This window comes from Caloenas nicobarica, chromosome 16, assembly GCF_036013445.1.
Source record: "Caloenas nicobarica isolate bCalNic1 chromosome 16, bCalNic1.hap1, whole genome shotgun sequence".
In the NCBI taxonomy this organism is placed as follows: domain Eukaryota; kingdom Metazoa; phylum Chordata; class Aves; order Columbiformes; family Columbidae; genus Caloenas; species Caloenas nicobarica.
Window position 1 is genome coordinate 4417054 of NC_088260.1, and position 20464 is coordinate 4437517.

Genomic DNA, 20464 nt, shown 5'->3' on the forward strand with positions numbered 1-20464 from the left:
CCTCAGCTCCAAACAAAACGTAGTTGATGGGTTTTGGAGCAGAGCATTAGAGGACACTTGGAAAATCCAGCTTTTACCCTTGGAATGCTTTAGTCTCAACCAACGCTCAGCCCAGGATCCTGCTCCGGGAGCAGGTGGTGGAGCAGCCCGTGCTTTGGGGAATGAACAAGCCAGGGCGGCCGGCAGCTCCGCGGGTGGTTTGTAGCGACCACGTTTGGTTCATCTTCCTTCTGCCCAGGGAAGGGGGAAAACACCAGCAGCTACTTCAGGCTGGGGCAATTTAGAAAACAGAAAAGGACAAAAAAATAAAGATGTAGTTGGGAAAGAAATGTTTATTTTAAGTTTCTCAGGGGACTTTTACAAACAATGGAGCATTAAAAAAAAAAAAAAAAATAGGTGATCAGAGTACTTGACAGTGTCCCTTAAAACACACACACACACCCCCGGACAGAGGAAATCACAGCAGCGAGGTCGGCGCTGCCGCAGAGCAGCTGGCATCTGCATAGTTCTAGGAGGAAAGATTGCAAAGGTGTTGGTGCTAGTAAGTGTCATCCTGGCATTAATGTAAGAGAGCGCTGAAGTATGTACGCATGTACCTGTGGAAAACAAAGTGCATAAAATAACACACAAAGTATGTATTGTAGAATAAATTTATTTTACCTGATACAAATGAAACTAGAGGTGTGATGCTTCTTACTGTCAGCATGTAAATAGACAATTGATCTTATTTACAACTTCTAAAGGTCACACATGCAGTTGTGGGAACTGGCTAAGTCGGTTGTTGCTTTTTAGATAAATGCACCACAATGTTTTGTATTGCACCAACATCTGTCTTACTGCCTTAGATTTAAATAAGTTACATTACAGTGCAAAAGAGGTTGATTTGCACGCATGATAAAAAAAATCCAAAGTTATGAACTGGCGGCTTACGGTTTAACATTCATCTGTAATCTTGTCAATGAATTTTATAAATAGGATAGCATTGTACAGAAGCTGTTAGAGAGTAGCTTGTTGGGATGATACAATACAGAGAAAGATTTGTCTACAACCAAAGGCATGCATTATTTTGATATTGTACATTGTATAAACTGACATTTTACATACAGAAATATGGAAAACTGGCTGACAGCTCCGCGATTCTTGTTCAAGGATAAACAAACTCTTCCCCATGCAGCACAGAAACCAAACTTCTCTGGAGAGAGTTTCCGACTCGTAAGCTATATTGCACGTTTGTACATCTGTATAATGAAGTCCTACTGGTACCACACGTTTCTTGCACAGAGAACACAATGAGTTTTGTTTTAGGGAAAGCAAAGAATCTTTACACATGATACATGCAGAAGTTTTGGTAGATGTGTTGGTAAACACACATGCACGCAACAAAACAACCTTACATTTCTGCAAAATTGTTTAGGAAGCGATTACTCCAGTATTGCTGAAAAGGAAAGAAAGAAAAGGCATCAGTTAATGAAAGGATGAATGCTGAGTATACAAGCAAGACTAAGATCAACAGTGACAGAAGAAAGAACGTGAAGTCTGGTAATTGGCTGCTCTGTCATCGAAGGGACACTCTCAGGTTACTTTGTTCTTAAAAGCCCAGAACCCTCCATGTTCTGGCTCCGCTTCTGGACACAGCAGAGCTCCCTTTATCAAAGTCAGCCCTTCCTACAGAAAACTGCAGTGAAAAATAATTCAGACGTGTTTAGATGGCTTTTGCCTTTCTCTGCCTGACTAGTGGCAAAAGACGAGTCTCACTTATTTGTAATTTTTACTTTCAAGTTCCATACTATGTGGTTTGAGCTCCAGTTAATAACTTTGAGAGTGTTTTTCTAATCAAGGCCTTATATTGCAAGCTTGGCCCCGAAGTGACCCAACAATGTCCCTTTTCCAAGTTATGCAGCTTGTTCTGGGCAGCAGTAGGAAAGCTTTAAACAAGTCATTAAACTACAGATTAATGCGTAGGTAAAGGGCAGAGTACAACATAGTAAAGCTACTCCTGTACTTTACCCCTACACCACAGCCTTGAAGAACCGTGTACTCTGGTTCTCTAGAACTTGATGGTGGCTCTTCAAAACACTGTTTCAACTCTATAAAATTTAGGCTCTCCTGCTAAGATTTGAAAATGCGTATTAATGTAATTAAGGATGTAATTAGCAGAGATTAGGGAAACAATTAATGGTTAGAAGTGCAAAAAAGTAAACAAGACAGGTGCAGGAGACAGACAACTTTATATCAGTTTTACCTCCCTTCATATCAGCAAATTCAACCGTCTTTAAGCTGTTTGCCATGGATATTCTGTGCATCAGCTGTGTTCTTGAACAGTGACAGGACTGCTGTACTGCATTTTATCATCAGATTAAAACCTCATTTCCTTACCATTAGCCTTCTCCAAAATGGTCTCCCTACAAACATAAGCTTCGTAGCATTATGACAGATTGGTACATATTTTTCTGCAGCCTCTTTCATACTTATTTATTTGCAATAATACTTTGGGAAACCAAGTATGAACTATTTTTATTGCTTGGATACCAGCAAAAAGGAGCAGCTTGTTGTGCAGCTGTACCTTGAATTGCTCGAGGCACTATGAAGAGCCCCGTCTAAATATTTGACATAAAACTGACCATCTTTGCTCTGATTTGGACCAGGGTACAGAACACTGAATTCAGGAGGAGCTGCTCTCATCCCAAACCCCACTGACACGAGCTTTACACACACCTCTCACACTAGAAAACAGATCGCAATAGCCGAGGACACTAAGGAATCCAGAAAACAGCAGAAATGAAAAAGCTCGGTGAGATGAGGGCAAAAAGAAATAAGAAGTACAAAGTCATTTTCTAAAAATGGGGTGGGAAATAAAGCCTAGATAACTTTGAGTTATTTCTGCTTAAATAAGTGCTTCTATTTAAATATTCACTGGGCTAACACATTAAAAGAGGAGGTTCCTATCCCCAGATGACCCAAGTACAGTGGGAGGGAAAATACGTGGGGAACAAAGAAATCGGGAGTTTCAACTTGGCGATGTTGGCAAGTCTATTCCAAACTGAAAAGTCCTCTCTTGCCTTCTCTAGACCAAAGGACTGCCAGCTGGAGAACAGCAGGATCTACACGATTAAGGACAAGCATTTTAGTTAACACATTTTCTTGCAGTGCACTGCACTGTATTGCACCTTGCACTGTATTTCTATAGTTTCTAGAATTAAAAAGCTGAGCCATCAGCTGCCTTGTGCTATTCTCAAGCAGCCTCCTGCAGCCTGCTCGACTGGAGGAGGGTTAAGCCCAGCTCCAAGATCACCAGAGATTTCAGGGCAGGTGGCTTCACTCGCTGCCTACGAGGAAGCTCATCACTGTAGGTTTTAACATTTGGCCAGTCCAGCCCATCCAAGGCTGGTATCGACCACATAGCTGCAATGCTCAGCAAATAAAAGTACTGAAAACACAGCAACAACTGCCACCGAACCAAAGATAAATAAGTGCTGGTTTTTGGGAACCCTATCGCTCCATTTCTACAGGGAAAACTGGACAGCAAGACTAGGGAGAAATAAAATAAACCCAAACCAGGGTATATTAAGATTGCTTGGGCTCTTCAGAAGCACCTTACAAAACCTGACTGTTCCGTAACCTCAGGAGGCTGTAGGGACCGATGCCGTCCCATTCACCCACCAGCCAAAGGCCAACTCCAAGGAACACAAGGCTTTAACACAAGTGCCCCCAGACATCCAATATGAATGAGCTCTCAGATGTCAGCACTGAAATCCACAACACAAACAGTAAGATTCATCTTCAACATGGAGAGAGACCCAACAGAGAAGTTGTTGAAGACTGAATTCTACTTATTGACAGTCATTTTCCCCTTTGGCTTCTTAGAGACAGGGAGAAAGGGGGTATATCAGCAGGATTATTTGGCATAATATACAGGAACTCATGGTGAGAGTCAGATACGTTGCTTAAAAAAAGTCCAACACCGTGCTCTGGAGGTTCATATAGAACCAGCATTCAGAGATTCAGTGGCATTCCTGCCCTGGAAAATGTTTGTCAATAATGCTGCAAGCACAGAAAACTAACTTGCTGGTATTTGTTTCCAACAAATAACACACTTTTGATCTCGAGAAATCGTAAATCATGACCTATTCATTTCCTGTTTCAAGAAACTGGGACAAATGTCATATTGTTCATTTATTATTGATACAGCAAATGGCTGGTGCTGGCCATTGGTTTTGTGGTATGCAAAAAAAATCTTGGTTTGGCAAAGACAGGTTCTTCCACACTAAAAAGTGTGTTCAACAGGACTTAAATGCTTACAGTCCAGCAACACACCTACTACATCATCGGGCCCAGCTCCCCTACCTGAGTCACTTCAGCATCAACTTAACCAAGTCATAGTTTATATAAACGGCAAGTATTCACACCACAGTGGAAGTTCAGACAGGGTCTGTGTATTTTGAGGTTAGCATCTATATTTGAAAGCTCAAAAACCTAGAGAATTATCTGTGCTCGCTGGATTCCAGCTGGCACCAACAGAACATAGCTTTTAACTATCATTTTCCTCTCTGAGGAATCAAATCTGTTTGAATTTGGTTAGTAAAGCAGACTAAGCCAGCGGAAGATAACCCAGCACCTGCTCGGCTACAAAGACGTGGTGACCCCAGGACAATTTTCCAAGACTATCCCGTTAAGCTGCGACTGTTGTCTTTTCATATGACCACTGTACAGAGTGTTTCCAGTTACTGGAAACAAGAAGCTGTTTTTGCAGAGAGCAGCACTGCAGACACCAGAGCCTGGGGAAGGGTGGGCAGCTCACAGGGGCAGCCCCTATTGCAGAGCAGGAAAAAGCTTTGGAGTAAACCAGCACCTGACCACAAGTACCAGAGTGTTTTGGACACTAAACATTCATGTGAACAGCTGTTGCTGTCTTAAGTTACAGATTTGTCCAATTTTATCTCAAACTTAAGAGCAAAAGCTGCAAGATCTTGGGGCATTAAGGCCTCTGGGTGCTATAAAACAAGACCTAAAATACACTAAACCAAAAGCCAAGTGCTTTGCCTTTAGAATCAGTAATTTGAGCTTCAAACCACAAAACAAGAGTCTAAAGTGGTGATAATAATGTAGCACAGCAGAGTTTGACAAAACACAGCATGGGAATGAAGTAAATTACTATTTATTCTTCAACATGTATACAGCATATGCTATTTTACAGCAAGTCACCACTGGCATGGTGAAATGGAAGAGAAATACTCACTTTAGTCGATGAAAGTTGGAAGGCATTGGAGAAAAACACCACAGTTAGGACTGTTAATGACTTACATGTTGTTGATACAGGACTGAATTTGAAAACATGCTTTAACATTTACCGTAATAATGAAGGTGGTTAGTGCCACATTAAAATAAAAATAGTTCTATACAATATGTTCAATTTGGTCATGTGCTATTTACAGATTTTACAAAAAACACACACGAGCTTGTTACTTCAAGTCAGGCTAACAACAGGCCAGCAGAGTAACTCCATGTATACAACTGATCATTAGTGCCCTAAGTAGAGAAAATCCAATTTCTAGCTATGCAGTGCAAGTTATTTTTCCAGGTCTCATTACAAGTTTTGATCTTAAGGGGATGGTGAGAAAAAAAAAAAAGGATCCAACACACGTAAATAAGATATTAAAACCCAACTTAAACCCTCTTTTGAATTAAAACAGATTTTGTTAAAAAGGCTTTAGATTTAAGAAGACAGAAGTAGCCCTCTCTATCCCTGCATAATGGGCAACACTGGCAAACTAAGGTCTGTTACAATAAAATACAATAGACACTTAAATAAATAATCTTAAAAAAAACAACCCTATGTGTGTTGAGAGTATGGAAGAACCCCAGCAGGCTGCACCTGGAATGATATTTTCTGCACGAGCAAGATTAGGCAAACCTCATACAGAAACTGGTGTAAACAAGGACAGTTAAGAACCGAGAGCAGGAAGAGTGGAAACCGAGAAGAAATCCTGACTGAGGCAGAAGGACTCTCTACCCAGCGCAGAAAGTTCTGCTTATGAGGAAAACCTGACTTTATGACAAATTAAGTTTGGATGACCATGCAGAAGACAAACAGTTACATGCTTTTTTAGTTTTAGACGACACATATTCATTCCCTAAAATCTGCTGCCAATTTAGTTTGATAGTGTCCGCTGGCTCAAAAAAGTTTACTTTTTTTACATGATGAATAGACTATTGAACAGAACACTGTACATGCTTTTCATCTACAAAAAAATATTTGCATAAAATAGTGTTAGTTCTCTGTACATGTCAATGGACACTTTAACTGTGTATAAAAGAGGAATATATTGCCCCCACTGAAGTCAGAAAAAGCAAAAAAACCAAAATCTAGATTATGAAACCTCCATCACCGGCAAATATGTTCATGTGAAAATTCAGCAGAAATAGACAGTTGCTCTAAACAATAAAAAAAAAATTAAGTTAAACGTTTTCTTTGAATGTAAAACTTGTCACCGTGTCAGTCAAGACCAGAACATATCACTAAAGTTAGTGTCTGTGCTGTAAAGCCAGATAACCAAGGGCATAGTAATGAACACAAACGGCCAGGAAACTCCTTCGGTGCATGCTGACAAAGAACACGGTTTGGTGGCAGGCCGCACACTATCTTTACCAGGTTCCAGGTAGTTACGGGCCACGTATTTAAGTGTTTCATCCAGCAGAATGACAGGTAGTGAGATTTTCAATACCATCAGCCATTGCGTGATGTTCAAAGGTGTGATCTGGAAGATAATCTGAAAGAAAAGCCAAGCGTTACACCTTTTCTCCCCCTCCATCCCTTGCGTTAAGCTCCAGACAAGTTTTTGCTCTATCTCCAAGTTGGGGACGGGTGTAGGACACGTGCACTTACTGGCAGTGGTTCCACATAAAGGATGAGGAAGTGCAGTGACATGGACAAGCAAATCGCGCCCACCAGCCAGATGTTTTCCCACGGGGGCATCCTCATCAAGGACTGATTTTCTGATAGACTGCAACGGAAACACAGTACATATTGCGTATGTAAAACACCAATAGGAAATTCAATATATCAGAAAATTAGCTGGAAAGAAAAGCAGCACGGCAAGTCACAATTCTCTCTCTCATGACGAAGAGATACCAAGATTTGGTCTATATACATGTTGTATCTTTAAACTACCTTGGAAGCCTGCTCAGCAAAGCAATCACAGTTCAGCTTCATATTTAATTTTAAAAGCTTGTGTGTGTTCTGCTCATTCCTGATCTAGTCGAGCTTTTTTTGCCAAGACCCTGCCATCCTCTCGACGGGACAGGTAAGGGAAAGATGGGCACAGCAACCTAAGGCAGAATCCTCCCCTGTCTATTGTGTGCTTTAGCACCCAGCGCAGTTGCTTCTTCGAGGTTCACTCGAAGGCTGGTTGTGCGGAGGGTCAAGTACTTGCACCTTTTAAATGCCTGTTCTTTAATGCTGCTCTTCAGGTACAATCTGCATTTAGGCTGTGCTGTAGATGAGGCTGAGATCCAGAATATCAGATGTAGAGCAATATTCTTACCATGTAGGACTACAGCAGTACACTTGAAGTTTATTTGTTTTTAAATTAACTGACCTCTAAGCTATTTGAAGAAAAATACCCTTGACATTGTGCTATTTAGTGGTTTCCATTTATAATCTAACATTAATTGGCTAAATCCACACTCCCTTGGGGCAGGAAAAACTATTTTCCATATCTTCAGCATTCTTATTTTAGTTCTCCTTGATATCACTTTATACCAACATAGGAGGGATAATCTGATTGATTAAGCTTAGATTAGAAATAATGGAAAATACTTCAGTTGCTCATGCTTAGTAAAATACCAGAGTGAATTGGCAGACTTAAAAATACACCTTATGGTAATAGATCTCAAATGTTATCCAAGAGAGACATTTCATTTGTACTACCAGGATTCAGAAAGGAAATATGACTCATTCTTCATCAGTTGAGCTGTCTATATGCTAAGAAAGAAATTGCACAAAAAATAGGATTTTGGATAAGCTTTGCTTTCCTATTTGGACGTACAAACCTGTTGAGGGCATTGCACATCTCTATGGTGACAAGGACAGAAAGAGCCATTGTCATTGGATATGGAGACTCAAAAACCACACAGTCAACACCGGAGAAATCTGGGTTGTCCTCTTTGCACTGCAGAAAATGGCTCTAGAACAGAACAACGTGAACTCACTTATACAGGTTGTTAACTTTTAAAATGTAAAACAGGCAACTATGAAATAAGCAGCAAGTATTACAAAACCAAAACTTTCTGATATGACTCCTGGTTTAAACTTTTGCCAGCTTTAGAAAAATCCCCATTAGTCTTTTACTTACGAGACAACAATTAGTCCTTCAAATTGTTTAGAAGCTCAGGTATCTCAGCTTTGAGCTTTAGTGTTAAGACTAATTAATCATGATCAAGTTTTACATTAATGATGTCTGAAAACATCTCATTATACAAATTTCATTAACCTACTGTTTTTCTACAGTCATTTCAAGTAACAAGTATGACAGAAGCAGGTACCTCCCCTCTCCCCTCAAGACATTAAAATGAGCAAATACCAGCTGATAAAAGGTAACTCTTGGACCACCATCAGCAGCGATAAACCACCAGGCAGCAGCACCCACTGTGGCAGCACCAACGTAACCTTTAAGAAAACAGAAACGCTCTTTTCAGTGTTGTGAACTGTATGCAAGAGATCATCTCACTTGCCACACTTGAACTTCTACCTCAAGACCTCCAGTACTGTAAAGAAAATACTGTAATTCACCTGTCTCATATGCAAAACAAAAAAATCTGTTCCACCAGTTGTAACTTAAATAATCTTTAAATATTGTACTGTTGGACAGATTCTAGTGTCTGCTTATGGAAGCTGACAGCTAGAACTGAAGGCAAACTTGGAGAAATCAACCTGCGATTCTTCTTTTTTCCCCCCTCAGAAATGTATTTACATTAACTAATATTGAGGTTTACTTTAAGATCTATGAAGTCAGTTCGAAAAACTAAGGTGACAGCTTCTGGCGTGAAGAGAGCGTGCATTAGTTAAGTATCCACATAGATACTTATTCTAGCTCTACAGTACTATAGCTATATTTAAAGTTTAAATCCACATCCATTGATTTCACAAACTGATACTCCTTTATTGTCCCCAATTATAGCCAGACCAGCAAACCTGTTGTGTTCTTCTACTTAAGTACAAAAACGTTAGTTTGGATACCACTGCCTGTAAGTGTGCAAAACAAAGCATGAATCTCAAAACAAAGGAAGAACAGCAGTTCCACAGAACATCTATTGCTAGCTCTCAAGATTTCAGCGTATGAGGAAATTAGACAAACTGCTTTCAAGGGAAGCTAAAAAAAAAATGCTATTACTACTTACATCCAATAGCCAGGTAACGGAAGAAGAGCCATCCACTGATCAGCGGCTCTTTAGGGTTGCGTGGGGGCTTATTCATGATATCAAGATCGGGAGGATTAAAGCCCAGAGCAGTAGCAGGGAGACCATCTGTCACAAGGTTTACCCATAACAGCTGGACAGGAATTAGAGCTTCAGGAAAGCCAAGTGCAGCCGTCAAAAAGATACTATAAAAAAAAAAACCCACCATAAGCTTATTCTTGTGCATGTAAATAAAGCCTTTTAACACTTAAGCCTAAGCGTGTAGCATCACTTCTGTTTTGTCATAGACCGTTATCCATTTAATATCATAAACAAATATTCACATTCAGAAAACTGAAAACATATCCAATAGCAAACACTTCTAACCACTGGCATATAAGTTCTGAAGCATTATCATCTTCTGGTAACTTTGATAATTGAAGAGTTTCTACTTTAGCCTTATTTTTTCCCCACTCTATTTGTCTGTATAGGTAAATACATACGTAACAGCTTGCAAGCCACTTTCTAAAAGACACTAAAACTTTTGCAGACGTAACAGCATTTTAGCTCAAATGACTAAGCTTCATTTAGCCAGGTTACTGCTAGACCCTGCAAAAATTTAATGAGAACGTAGCTTTCATGGCTCCAAGCCTGTGTGAATAAATATAAGAGACAGAGGCTGCAGCAAGAGCCATATGAAGGACAGCTTTAAAGTCTACAAGAAACAAGACATTTGGTGGTTTATATTTCACTCTGGGAGAAAGTGCTGTGATATAAGCAACTGCTCAGAGGTCAATATGGACATTCTGTCACCAGAAGTGTGTTCTGTGGCACTGGGTCACCATTCCTTCCAGAGACACAGAGAGCACAATCTTCTGTAACCTGAGGTTAAACAAACATCTAAGTTATATCAGTGGCTAAGTTATCTGAAATACCAGATCTTGTAATGTTTTATTAGGGTTTTTATTTTCCTATTGTAGAAAATTATTCCAATCATAGAAATAACGGTAAAACATTTAGCCATCTACTGAGCTAGAATATTAATATGCAATACAACATGACTTTCGTGGTATGCTGAACTTCTCCAGTAAAGACTAGAAGTATGCAGAGTTCTGCACAATCACAACCATCAATTACTTGGAGAACCTGCTCCTCTGGTTTTAGTGAGAAATACTGGAAGTAAATAAATAACTAAAGACTCCATCGTCACTATGGTTCAAAGAAAAAAACCCCACACTTTAAACCTACCAAACAACTTCTCCAACATTGGAGGAGATCAAGTAACGGATGAACTGTTTCATGTTGTTATAAATTGCACGTCCTTCTTCCACAGCAGCTACAATAGTTGAGAAATTATCATCTGCTAAAACCATTTCAGAAGCAGTTTTAGCTACTGCAGTACCAGAACCCATAGCAATTCCAATTTCTGCTTTCTTCAATGCAGGGGCATCATTGACACCATCACCAGTCTAAAACAAGAATTTAAAGTTGAAAGAAAAATAAGGACAAGAAAGGAATTTTGCACTGGGTGTGGTTTTAGATCTTTAAAAATCACTTAAGTTCAGAACTATTCTGAAGTTTTAAGTTCAGAAGAACACAGAAGAAGTGTTTTCCAGAATAAAGCATTAGTCCAACAGGGCATAATTTGGGTTTTAACACAGCATGTATCTTTCAAACCAAGTAAAACTTCTATTACTCACCATAGCTGTAATCTCATCAAAAGACTGAAGAAACTCAACAATTTTGGATTTGTGGGAAGGCTCTACACGAGCAAAGCAACGGGCATGGTGACAAGCGTCTCTTTGGGCAGCAAGTGAGAGTTCGTCAAATTCACGACCAGTAAAGGCTTTTGTAGAAACATCTTCATCTTCCACAAAGATACCGATGCGACGGCAAATGGCTACCGCTGTGCCTTTATTGTCACCAGTAATCATAATAACTCTAATACCAGCTTGTTTGCACAGCTTTATAGATGAAGCTACTTCAATTCTGGGGGGATCCAGCATTCCCACGCAGCCAACGAAGGTCAAGTTGGTCTAAAACAAGACAGCACCAAGCTTTTAGTGCAAAATCCTCTAGACTTCTCATTTGACATTATTTCACTAATCATTTTGCTTGCACGCTTAATGTGTCTCAGTATGGTGACATCTGTTTTCATTTGTTTTGGAAAATTACAGAGTAGCCAATACGATAATCGCAAAACCCCCAAAGAAGTCTTGCAGCTGAGCAACAGCAAACTGAAAACCACGAATCAATTTTTGGAATATTTTTCAGACTCAGTCTCTGAAAACAGTTTCAGATGTTATGATCCTGTGGACCTTATATATATATAAAACTACAATTTGCAGGTGGCTGTTTAACTGGATTTTTTCTTACACTTTTAGCCAAGCAGCAACATGTATAACAGCCACCAAGAACACAGAGAATGGTGTTTGGTTGGTTGTTTTTTTTTTAAACCCAAAATAAACTGGGGAAATGAACGAGGAGTGACAGATATCATAAACCACAGAATACTCCAAGTTTTATCCCTTAAGTTTCTCCAAAGAGACATACAGTCGTCTTAATCTGAGCATTCCCTCCACCTGTGTGGTCAACTATTGCGTCTGAACTCAAAAATACCCAGAAAGAAAAATTCTCAGATTTCTTTCTCAGGGAAGAATCAAACATATGGAGTCACCATTCTCCAGTTTGGGAGAGAGATAAGTGTTAAAAGGATATTTTACTAAACTTACCTCATAGTTAATGAAATTTGAGGAGTCCTCAAGGTTCATTTCCTCTTTTCTGGGTGGATTGTCATGGGTCGCCAGAGCCAAGCAACGCAATGTATCTCTACCAGTCCCCCATTCCCTAATGACAGACATTATTTTCTGCTTAATTCCTGAGGTTAACGGTAGTTTGGCATTTCCAACACGGACATGCGTACATCTGTCAATCACACCTTCAGGAGCACCCTGCAGAGGAAAAAAATTAGCTTAATAAACTCCTTTCCACTACAATATTTAAAATATGTTATGACGTAATTTTTTAGCATTGTGCTACCTTTGCAGCCATTTTATAACTAAACTTTCTCAAGTGAGGAACTGACCTTAACAAACATCTTACTCATAGATGTGCGGCTTGGTTTGTTTGGTGTACAATAGACAGACATAGACTTTCTGTCTCTTGAGAATTCCAGAGTGAATTCTTTCTTCATGAGTTGTTTTATCACCTTATAAAAAAAAAAAAAAGCATAAAAATGCATTTAGATAATACCACAAAACTCACTCCCCAATGAATTCCAGATAAAAGAGTACTGACCGAGTTGCAAGCATTTGCACGTTCAATTCTAGAAAGTCCTTTCAAGTCTGTGTCAAATACATTCATCTTTTCAACCAGACAGGTAAGCGCCGTTTCTGTGGCTTCACCAACTTTTTCATATACTCCTTTAGCCTTTAGTTAACACAAAGCAAACAGAAACACAGGAGTTTACTTTATACTTCACCTGCAGCCTACCAGAAACAAAAGTTCAAGTTTCACAATGGCAAAAAAGCTTAACAAGGCTTACTATGGTTTATGAAACAAGCAAAACTATTTTTAAAAAGCATCTTTCAAGAGTATGATTTGTAGGAAACTTCAAGCCTTTACTCCCAAGGCCAGCAGAAAAAGATGTTGGCACTTTATCATCAAGTATTTAAGTCATTATGAGATGGAGCTACCCTACAAAGGCAAGGCAAAGCAAGAGAGCAGCAGTGCTCTCTGCACACCAAGAGATTTCCAAGTTCCAGATTACACTTGCTGCCCAGGTTTAATTTTCTCAGTGTTCAACAAACAAGTCATTCCCAGAATGAACACTTCAGAAGACCTAAACACTCTCCTCCTTGACTTTCTAGTCCAGGGATTTACCACTGAAAGGTATTACATAGACATTTATCTCATTCTCACACTTTCCTCTGTTGCAGAACATGTACTTACTTCATTGTAATCCAAAGAGGAATCATTACAGAGTGCACAGATCGTTGCAAGTTCCACAAGGCCATCATACTGGCTACATTTAATAAGTTTGTCATCTTTATGCCTTTCCAAAGGAAGAAAGGTGGGAGATTTAAGTTAGTTATTTAGCATCAGCATCTCACCTTTCCCCTTCTTTCATCAATCCCGTTACTATATTTCCATTTAGTACAATGTTATTAGTTACGGACTCCCAACTGCAGAACCAGAAGTTGTTGAGAAAAGCAGGTTTGATAAAGGTGAGTTCTGAAGTTTAGATCAGAGAGTCATGAACAAAATTACATGATTATCAATGAAATCACTATCTGAATGACAAAACCTTATTTCTTCCACTGACAGTCATACAGTTCTGGATAAAGCACTTTTTTTTTTTAAGTTTCAAGCTCAATTAGCTAAAGCTGCATTAACTTGAAGGTCAAATGCAATCTGCTAGCTTCTGCTGCAGTTCTCAGTAATTATCATTAGTTTCCTTATTTATAATTTTAAATTCTGAATGCATCTCAGGGGAAAGTTGCATCAAATCCTTTAAGAGTAAAGTAAAAAATTATCGATATATCGCAAAAATGCTTAAAGGTTATGAGACAGAGTAGGCTGCCTATAGAGCTGTGGAAGACAACATTATCTGGAGTTAGAGTACAAGGAAACATCCGTCAGGAACGTTCGTATCTAGAGCAGGTCCTGCCTTGGGGCAGAGCAATGGGCCCAACTGCCTCTTAGGGTCCTCAGACTTTATTTTTTCAGTGCGAGTTTACAACCCAAAGTGAAGTCAGTCACATTAAAGTCCCCGATTTTAAAAAAAGCCATCCATAGATGCCAAAATAAATCAGCCCTCAAGGTTTGAGAACTCAGCTATTTGTTTCCTTATGCTGCAATAACAGCCTTTCTGTGGTAATTTCCCTTTCACAGAATGTTCTTTATGTACGTGAATGCAGCACGATTAACATGCTTATTCACATTTCCCCAATTCCAGCAAGTAAAAATAGAACATTAACATATATTGATGACTGTCTTCTTATACTTAACATCTGTCACCACACTATATTTTATTATTTTGTTTATCTAGAGCTCTTGTGAGACTAGCTAAAGCATACTAGTCGGATGCCTTACAAGATCTAGAATGTCACCTTGCCTCAGTAAATGCCATCTCCTGAAATGAAAGTATAAGCTTTTGATAGCAATTAGCTTTGAAACAAAAGAGAATTGGGGAATTAAGACCTCCAGCTGCTGAGAACACTGTGGTCTTAACTGCTACGAAAATTAAATAGAGAGTGGTGAGGATTGCATGGAGCCAAAGGCACACATGGGAAACTCCACAAGGTTGAGATGATCACAATAACTGAATCTTCATTCGACTTCATGCATAGTAGAATTCTATTCGGCAAGTAAAACCGAAGTGATCACTCACTTTGAAGCATTGAGATACCTAATCTTAGTCCAGTAAGATTTTAGTACAATAAATCCTCTCAGCCTACCCCTAATTCATTTTTAGGTTATCAAAGGAACACTGCAATATTGGAGACTGTATTAAGTAAGTGTCATTATGGTTTACTTGTCTAGAATTTAACTTCCTTTTACTGTTAATTACTTCTCACCCCAGCCCTTCAGTTTGCATTCTCACTGGTTGAGCTTTCATTTATTATCACTATCGAATATTACATGCGTCACTTTTCAAGCCTAAAGTAACAGTCAATGCATAAACAGACAAATATTTAACCTCAACGAAACACTTACACTTCTCCCATGGGAGCATATGTTGAGCCAGTTACAGTAAATTCATTCAGAGAACAGCTATCTCCTTCTATTCTCTCCAGGATAAACATCTGAAATTAGAGTTAGAAGTGTTACTACCTTTGAACAGTAATTAATGCAAGAGATGTAAACAGGCCTTAAGCAAGCAGGTATAAGAGGCAAGTTCAGGTTGAATAAACAAACTAAACAAAACTGGATAGAATACTCTGAACTTTGATCCCACATATGTTTGAACAGGTCCTTATGCTGAAGCACAAAGTACAGAAAACAGCACTTCTGCTTAACGAATCTCATTTGAAAATTGAATCGTGGCACAAATCTATCAAAGAGTTGAAAAACAAACTATGTACACTTAACTTCATCCGCTTGACAATCCTGACTATACCCAAGCTCTTCCTAAGATCCAGACTTGCGAAAACTGTTTCCTGTCCTAGTTTTCCAGTTATAAATCCCTTTGCCATCCAGTACACTGGTAGTTTAGAACTATTCAGACAGCTCCACTGCCCTACTAGCACAGGCTGAAACATTATTTTCAAATAATGACAACAATTTGAAGGATGCAGTTGCACCCCACGAGACACCTGCATCTCAGTCTTTCCTTTGTTTCCATTTCCTTTCTAGCAGAGCCGGAGGCAGAACCAAATCTTGGAAGATGGAGGTTAAAACCATAGTGCTTGAAGTTGTCATACTCTTACCATGACTTGCTGGAGTGGTAGTAGGGAAGAAAATTTCTCACTGATAGTTTATCTTAATGGAACTTCTTACCCTTTGGTTAGTATAAGCCATTTTGTCATATCACGTTTTAGCAATGTCTTAATTTCCCCTCATTGTGCTGCCTTACGTTTTAGGAAAGCACCTACACAAACTATGGCCTATTAGTTATTCCTCAATTGATATGCATCAGTGTCTGGAGACGCTATAATCTTCAAAGCGATTTTAAAAATCGAAAAGCTAGACAAGCTGATAAATTAAAAGTCCACAAAGCAGAGTAAGAGCATTCTCAGAGGGAGATACCACAGGAGGACATTAATATAATCCCTCAAGTCTCCTCCTAAAGCAGTATCGTTTCTGACTGAAACACTTTCCTTTGGACGCTCCCAAGTTACTACTTAACATGGAAACTAAAACTGCAAATGGAATTACTGTTGTAAACCAGACTTCTTAAAAAGCTAAGCCACCTCTCTGCTTAGAGTGAAACAAGAATAAGCGTATTGTTTACAGGTATTAGGATTTTGCTGTGTTTTGCAAAATCTCGCAATTAAAGTTATTCTGTAGCTGTCAGAGGTTAACAAGGAACCAAGTAAGTTGTACTGCACAAGATCTAAAACATTTAGTCCTCTAAATGTAAGGACTAAAGCATTTTGAGATTTTAAATAAACACAACTTAAATGATGAGTTAACCAGGAAGCCTTCTGCTTTTGGCATCTGCATGATGAAAAAAATCCCTGCAAAGACTAGGGCAGTTATGCAACTCTACTGCAAGTAACCTCCTCTGGAATACTGATGAGCAGCTGCTTTGTGTCTCTTAGGTATAAATACTACAATACTTAAGGAAGTAGAACAAGTCAACCACCAATTAGAAAGAAAAATCCATCAATCACATGAGAATAAAGTGCTTAAGGCTTACAAACTTTTGCCAAAAAATACTAGTGTGTAGCGCTCAACATTTACACATTCGGAATTCTAAGCCAATGTAATGACTCTGAACATTTGGTGTCAGAGTTGCTATGCTACTGAACATCTACAACTATTAAACAGAAGAACTTAATGTTTTCTCCATAAAATTCCTACACAGAATACCAGGTATACGGGAAGCACAGAGAACTGGCAGCTGAAGACGTGTTATGTTACGTGACTAAAAGTCCCAAATTAATCAACGCTAGAAAGAATATTGGGGGGAAAGGGAGGTGGGGTGCATAACTTACGCTCACCTAAAAATATGCCACAAATTGAAGACAACCCTGGCAACGCTGGTGACAGGGTCAACTGTACCTCCAATCTGCCAGATCAGTCACACAATATTGCACATTGAAAACACTACAGCGACCACCAGACCAATAAGAGCTACTGAAGATAAGATCACCAAATAACGGTGGAACCATGCAGTGGTGGAAATACCTTAGACCATCCAAGTTACTCTAGTAAATCTACCTTGTTTCCTTTTTTTTCCCCTCATCGCTAAGTTTCTCTACCCTTGCATCTTGCTGAATTAGAGGCCAGTGTTTCGCACTTACACATATCCAGCTTCTACAGCGTAACTATCCTACCTTTCTGAAACAGGGGAGAAATCACACTAAATAATTACCAGTAGACTGAATGGCTTGCAGACAAGTCAATGGGAAGCTGCTTGCAAACAACCTTCTCTCCCATCAAGTGCAGCTACAGATATTTTTGGCCATGACTAAATAAGGGAAGAGATGAAAGCCTTAAACACTACATAGTGGAAAACTGAATTAAAAGTGGAAGCTTATCTTGGGAAAATAAAACAAGATTTTGATGATATGAGAACCAAAAGACTGTGATCAAAAGAATTCAAGCAATTCTAACTATTCAGAGCAGCTGAGGAGGAAAAGAAAAATAGAAGAAGCTAATTCAACATACCCTGCAGACTGACATCTGATTTGTGGTCAGAGTACCAGTCTTGTCAGAACAAATAACTGAGGTACAGCCCAAGGTTTCCACAGAGGGAAGACTTCTAACAATAGCATTCTTCTTGGCCATTCTCCGGGTTCCAAGAGCCAAGCAGGTGGTAATGACAGCCGGCAGACCCTCCGGAATAGCAGCAACAGCAAGAGCAACAGCAATTTTAAAGTAATAGATAGCACCTCGAATCCAAGAGCCACCATGAACCGGATCATTGAAGTGACCGATGTTTATTATCCAAACAGCGATGCAGATAAGAGAGATGACTTTAGACAGCTGCTCTCCGAACTCATCCAGTTTCTGTTGCAGCGGGGTCCTCTCTTGCTCAGTAGCCACCATCTCATCACGAATTTTGCCAATTTCTGTGTTTACTCCTGTTGCAATAACCACTCCCATAGCTTTACCAGCAGCAATATTAGTACCCTTGTGCAAATAAAGAAAAGGGAAGAGTTGTAGTCAATCCATAAACATGTTTTGGTGGTGGTTTTTGGTTTTGTTTTGAATTTAACAAAACGCACCTCATACAAGCCCAGACTATGTTTCAGCTAGGATGTGGAAAAACATGAAGAGAATGATACTCCCCCAGTATCTGTAATAGAACACTCCAGTGTAGAACTTCTGCTTATGGAACAGGCTCAAATAAATCAGTATTGATCTGCTATAAGCAGCATAGTCACATGCAGCTGCTGAGTAAGCAGTATGTATTTCAACTGGAATCTTAAGTGGCTTGGTTTTTTTGGTGGTTTTTTTTTGTTTGTTTTTTAATTAGGATTGTATTTTTCCAGATTTAATGGTATTTACTATGAGTAATAGATGTGTTCTGTGGAGCTGTGTGAACATACTTAACACAAGAAAGAACAGTTAGATTTTCCACAGCAGCCTACCAACAATAACAGAATTGTTATTTCGTTATCTGAAAGGCATTCAGTGCTTCCTTTGAACACACTTGAAGAAGTAATTTCATTCCTATATAGAAAGCTAATTCTCAATTTTACCCGCAGTATACCACAATTTGTGTGGGCATTTAGTCTGAAGAACTATTATTTTAGAAAAGTAGTGTAGAAGCACTGTAAAAGTGTCTGTGCTCCAGTCTTGGAGACTTTATTGTGAAAGACAAAGAAATCAGTTTCCTCATATAAACTGGTTTCAACAAGCACCTTCCTTGAGGACAGCTTTTAATAAATGTTACTTCCAATTTTTAATTCAGTTTGATGTACATGGAGACATGCATACAGATGTGGATAGACAATACAGCAAAGCAGTCACACAGCTTTTGGATGAGGACCTGAAATTCCACACATTTTTATCAGTTTCAGTGTTATTTTATAACAGTTCTTATTTTATGACATTTTTGAAAATTTCAAAACAAGTAACTCACAGAAAAAAGCATGTTCTTCTTGTCTTGGTTTACAGCACGAGGATCAGGCACAGGGTCAGTGTGCTTAATAACAGACACAGATTCACCTGAAATAAAGAGAATAGTCTTGAGATTTTACATGTATCGTCTTGAGTCCTGTAAGGAACCAAAAAAAGTTATAATCCTCAGGTCCTAACGTTTTTTTAAGATGTCAAATGATTTAATTGCTTAAGTGAAACAGGATATATTTCAGCCAACAAAAAAATACTGAATGCCTGGCTTTTCATGAAAATAGGAAAGGATTTAAGTAAACATTTTATACAGTTAGAATTAACGAAGCACACATATCTTTTAAGGAACAAGAAAAGTAAGCAGCTGGTACTCCACTCGTCCTTTTAATGTAGCAAGATCTACTGCATGAATTATGTATTTTGGGTGCTTCTCATGCAGTAATGAGCATTTCTGTTCTCTGTGCCGTGGAAGTGGTATGTTCTCATTTAAATAATTAGATGTTACCACAGGTATACATATGTGATGGTATACACCACAGTTATACAGGCAGACCTTAAAAAAAGTTAGATGCCATGCAGCCATCTGTTACTTAACTCCTTTAGTTGGAAATCTTCAGAGAACCCTTCCATAAAAACCTTAAATACATCAATTTCTAGAAACATGTCACATAGGTATAAAGAAATTTATTTTTGTAAAAACGGATGTTAATTACTACATCAGATTTCACAAGGTAGTAACTCAGTGACTGAAGCAAAGAGCACACTACTTTTTGTAGACTCAAGGGAGCCAAAGCCTCCTACTTTTAAAAGCTTTGTTAAGTAGCATCTTGGACTTCGGTCCTACTTTATTAGTTAGGAGAGTCAAGCTAAACACAGAAAAGGTTTTCCTTAAAAAAAAGGCAAGGAATTACTCCCTTTATATAGACTTCCAGTGGATTTCTTCTACTTATTTCAGTTCTGATAGCTTGATAAACATGGAGTGCCTACATTTTCTTATGCTAAACATAAGTAAGCTTGATCAGTTCTGCGCTATTCAGGATCTGTACTGACAAACTTTGGGGCCTGTTTCAAGACAGATTTGAGGATCAAAAATAGGTTTCTTAGGAGTACATTACTGGTTTTAAATTCCAGGCTAGTTAACATTAATGTATGCTACCAAAACAGGCAGACAGATCTTCATGTTCCAGCTGAAAGAAAACTGTTATAGCACGCTTGGTTGATTCCTAGCTTCTTTCCTATATTCAGAAGTACTGCTACTTTGTTTTGTTTTCAACAAATCTGAAAAGTGCTCTAAATATAGCTCCTGCACTCCAGAGCCAGTACC

General features: G+C 38.9%; 1 protein-coding gene across 4 annotated transcripts in view; it reads right to left on the reverse strand.

Annotated features, from left to right (window-relative positions):
* Positions 1–312: 312 nt before the first annotated feature.
* The window catches only part of ATP2A2 (ATPase sarcoplasmic/endoplasmic reticulum Ca2+ transporting 2), a 42863-nt gene continuing 22711 nt past the window's right edge, over positions 313–20464 (reverse strand). Inside the window, exons 7-22 of one of the 4 annotated variants that reach the window (XM_065646716.1) lie at positions 19151–19236; positions 17731–18195; positions 15112–15200; positions 13345–13447; positions 12691–12822; positions 12479–12601; positions 12126–12344; positions 11094–11429; positions 10642–10862; positions 9397–9599; positions 8580–8665; positions 8050–8183; positions 6884–7001; positions 6647–6767; positions 1395–1435; positions 313–596 (exon numbers count right to left, since the gene is read on the reverse strand). In XM_065646716.1, the coding sequence (XP_065502788.1) occupies positions 1422–1435; positions 6647–6767; positions 6884–7001; positions 8050–8183; positions 8580–8665; positions 9397–9599; positions 10642–10862; positions 11094–11429; positions 12126–12344; positions 12479–12601; positions 12691–12822; positions 13345–13447; positions 15112–15200; positions 17731–18195; positions 19151–19236 (2450 nt within the window). In that variant the 3' untranslated portion in view covers positions 313–596; positions 1395–1421. The other 3 variants (XM_065646715.1, XM_065646717.1, XM_065646714.1) reach the window with 3 other exon arrangements.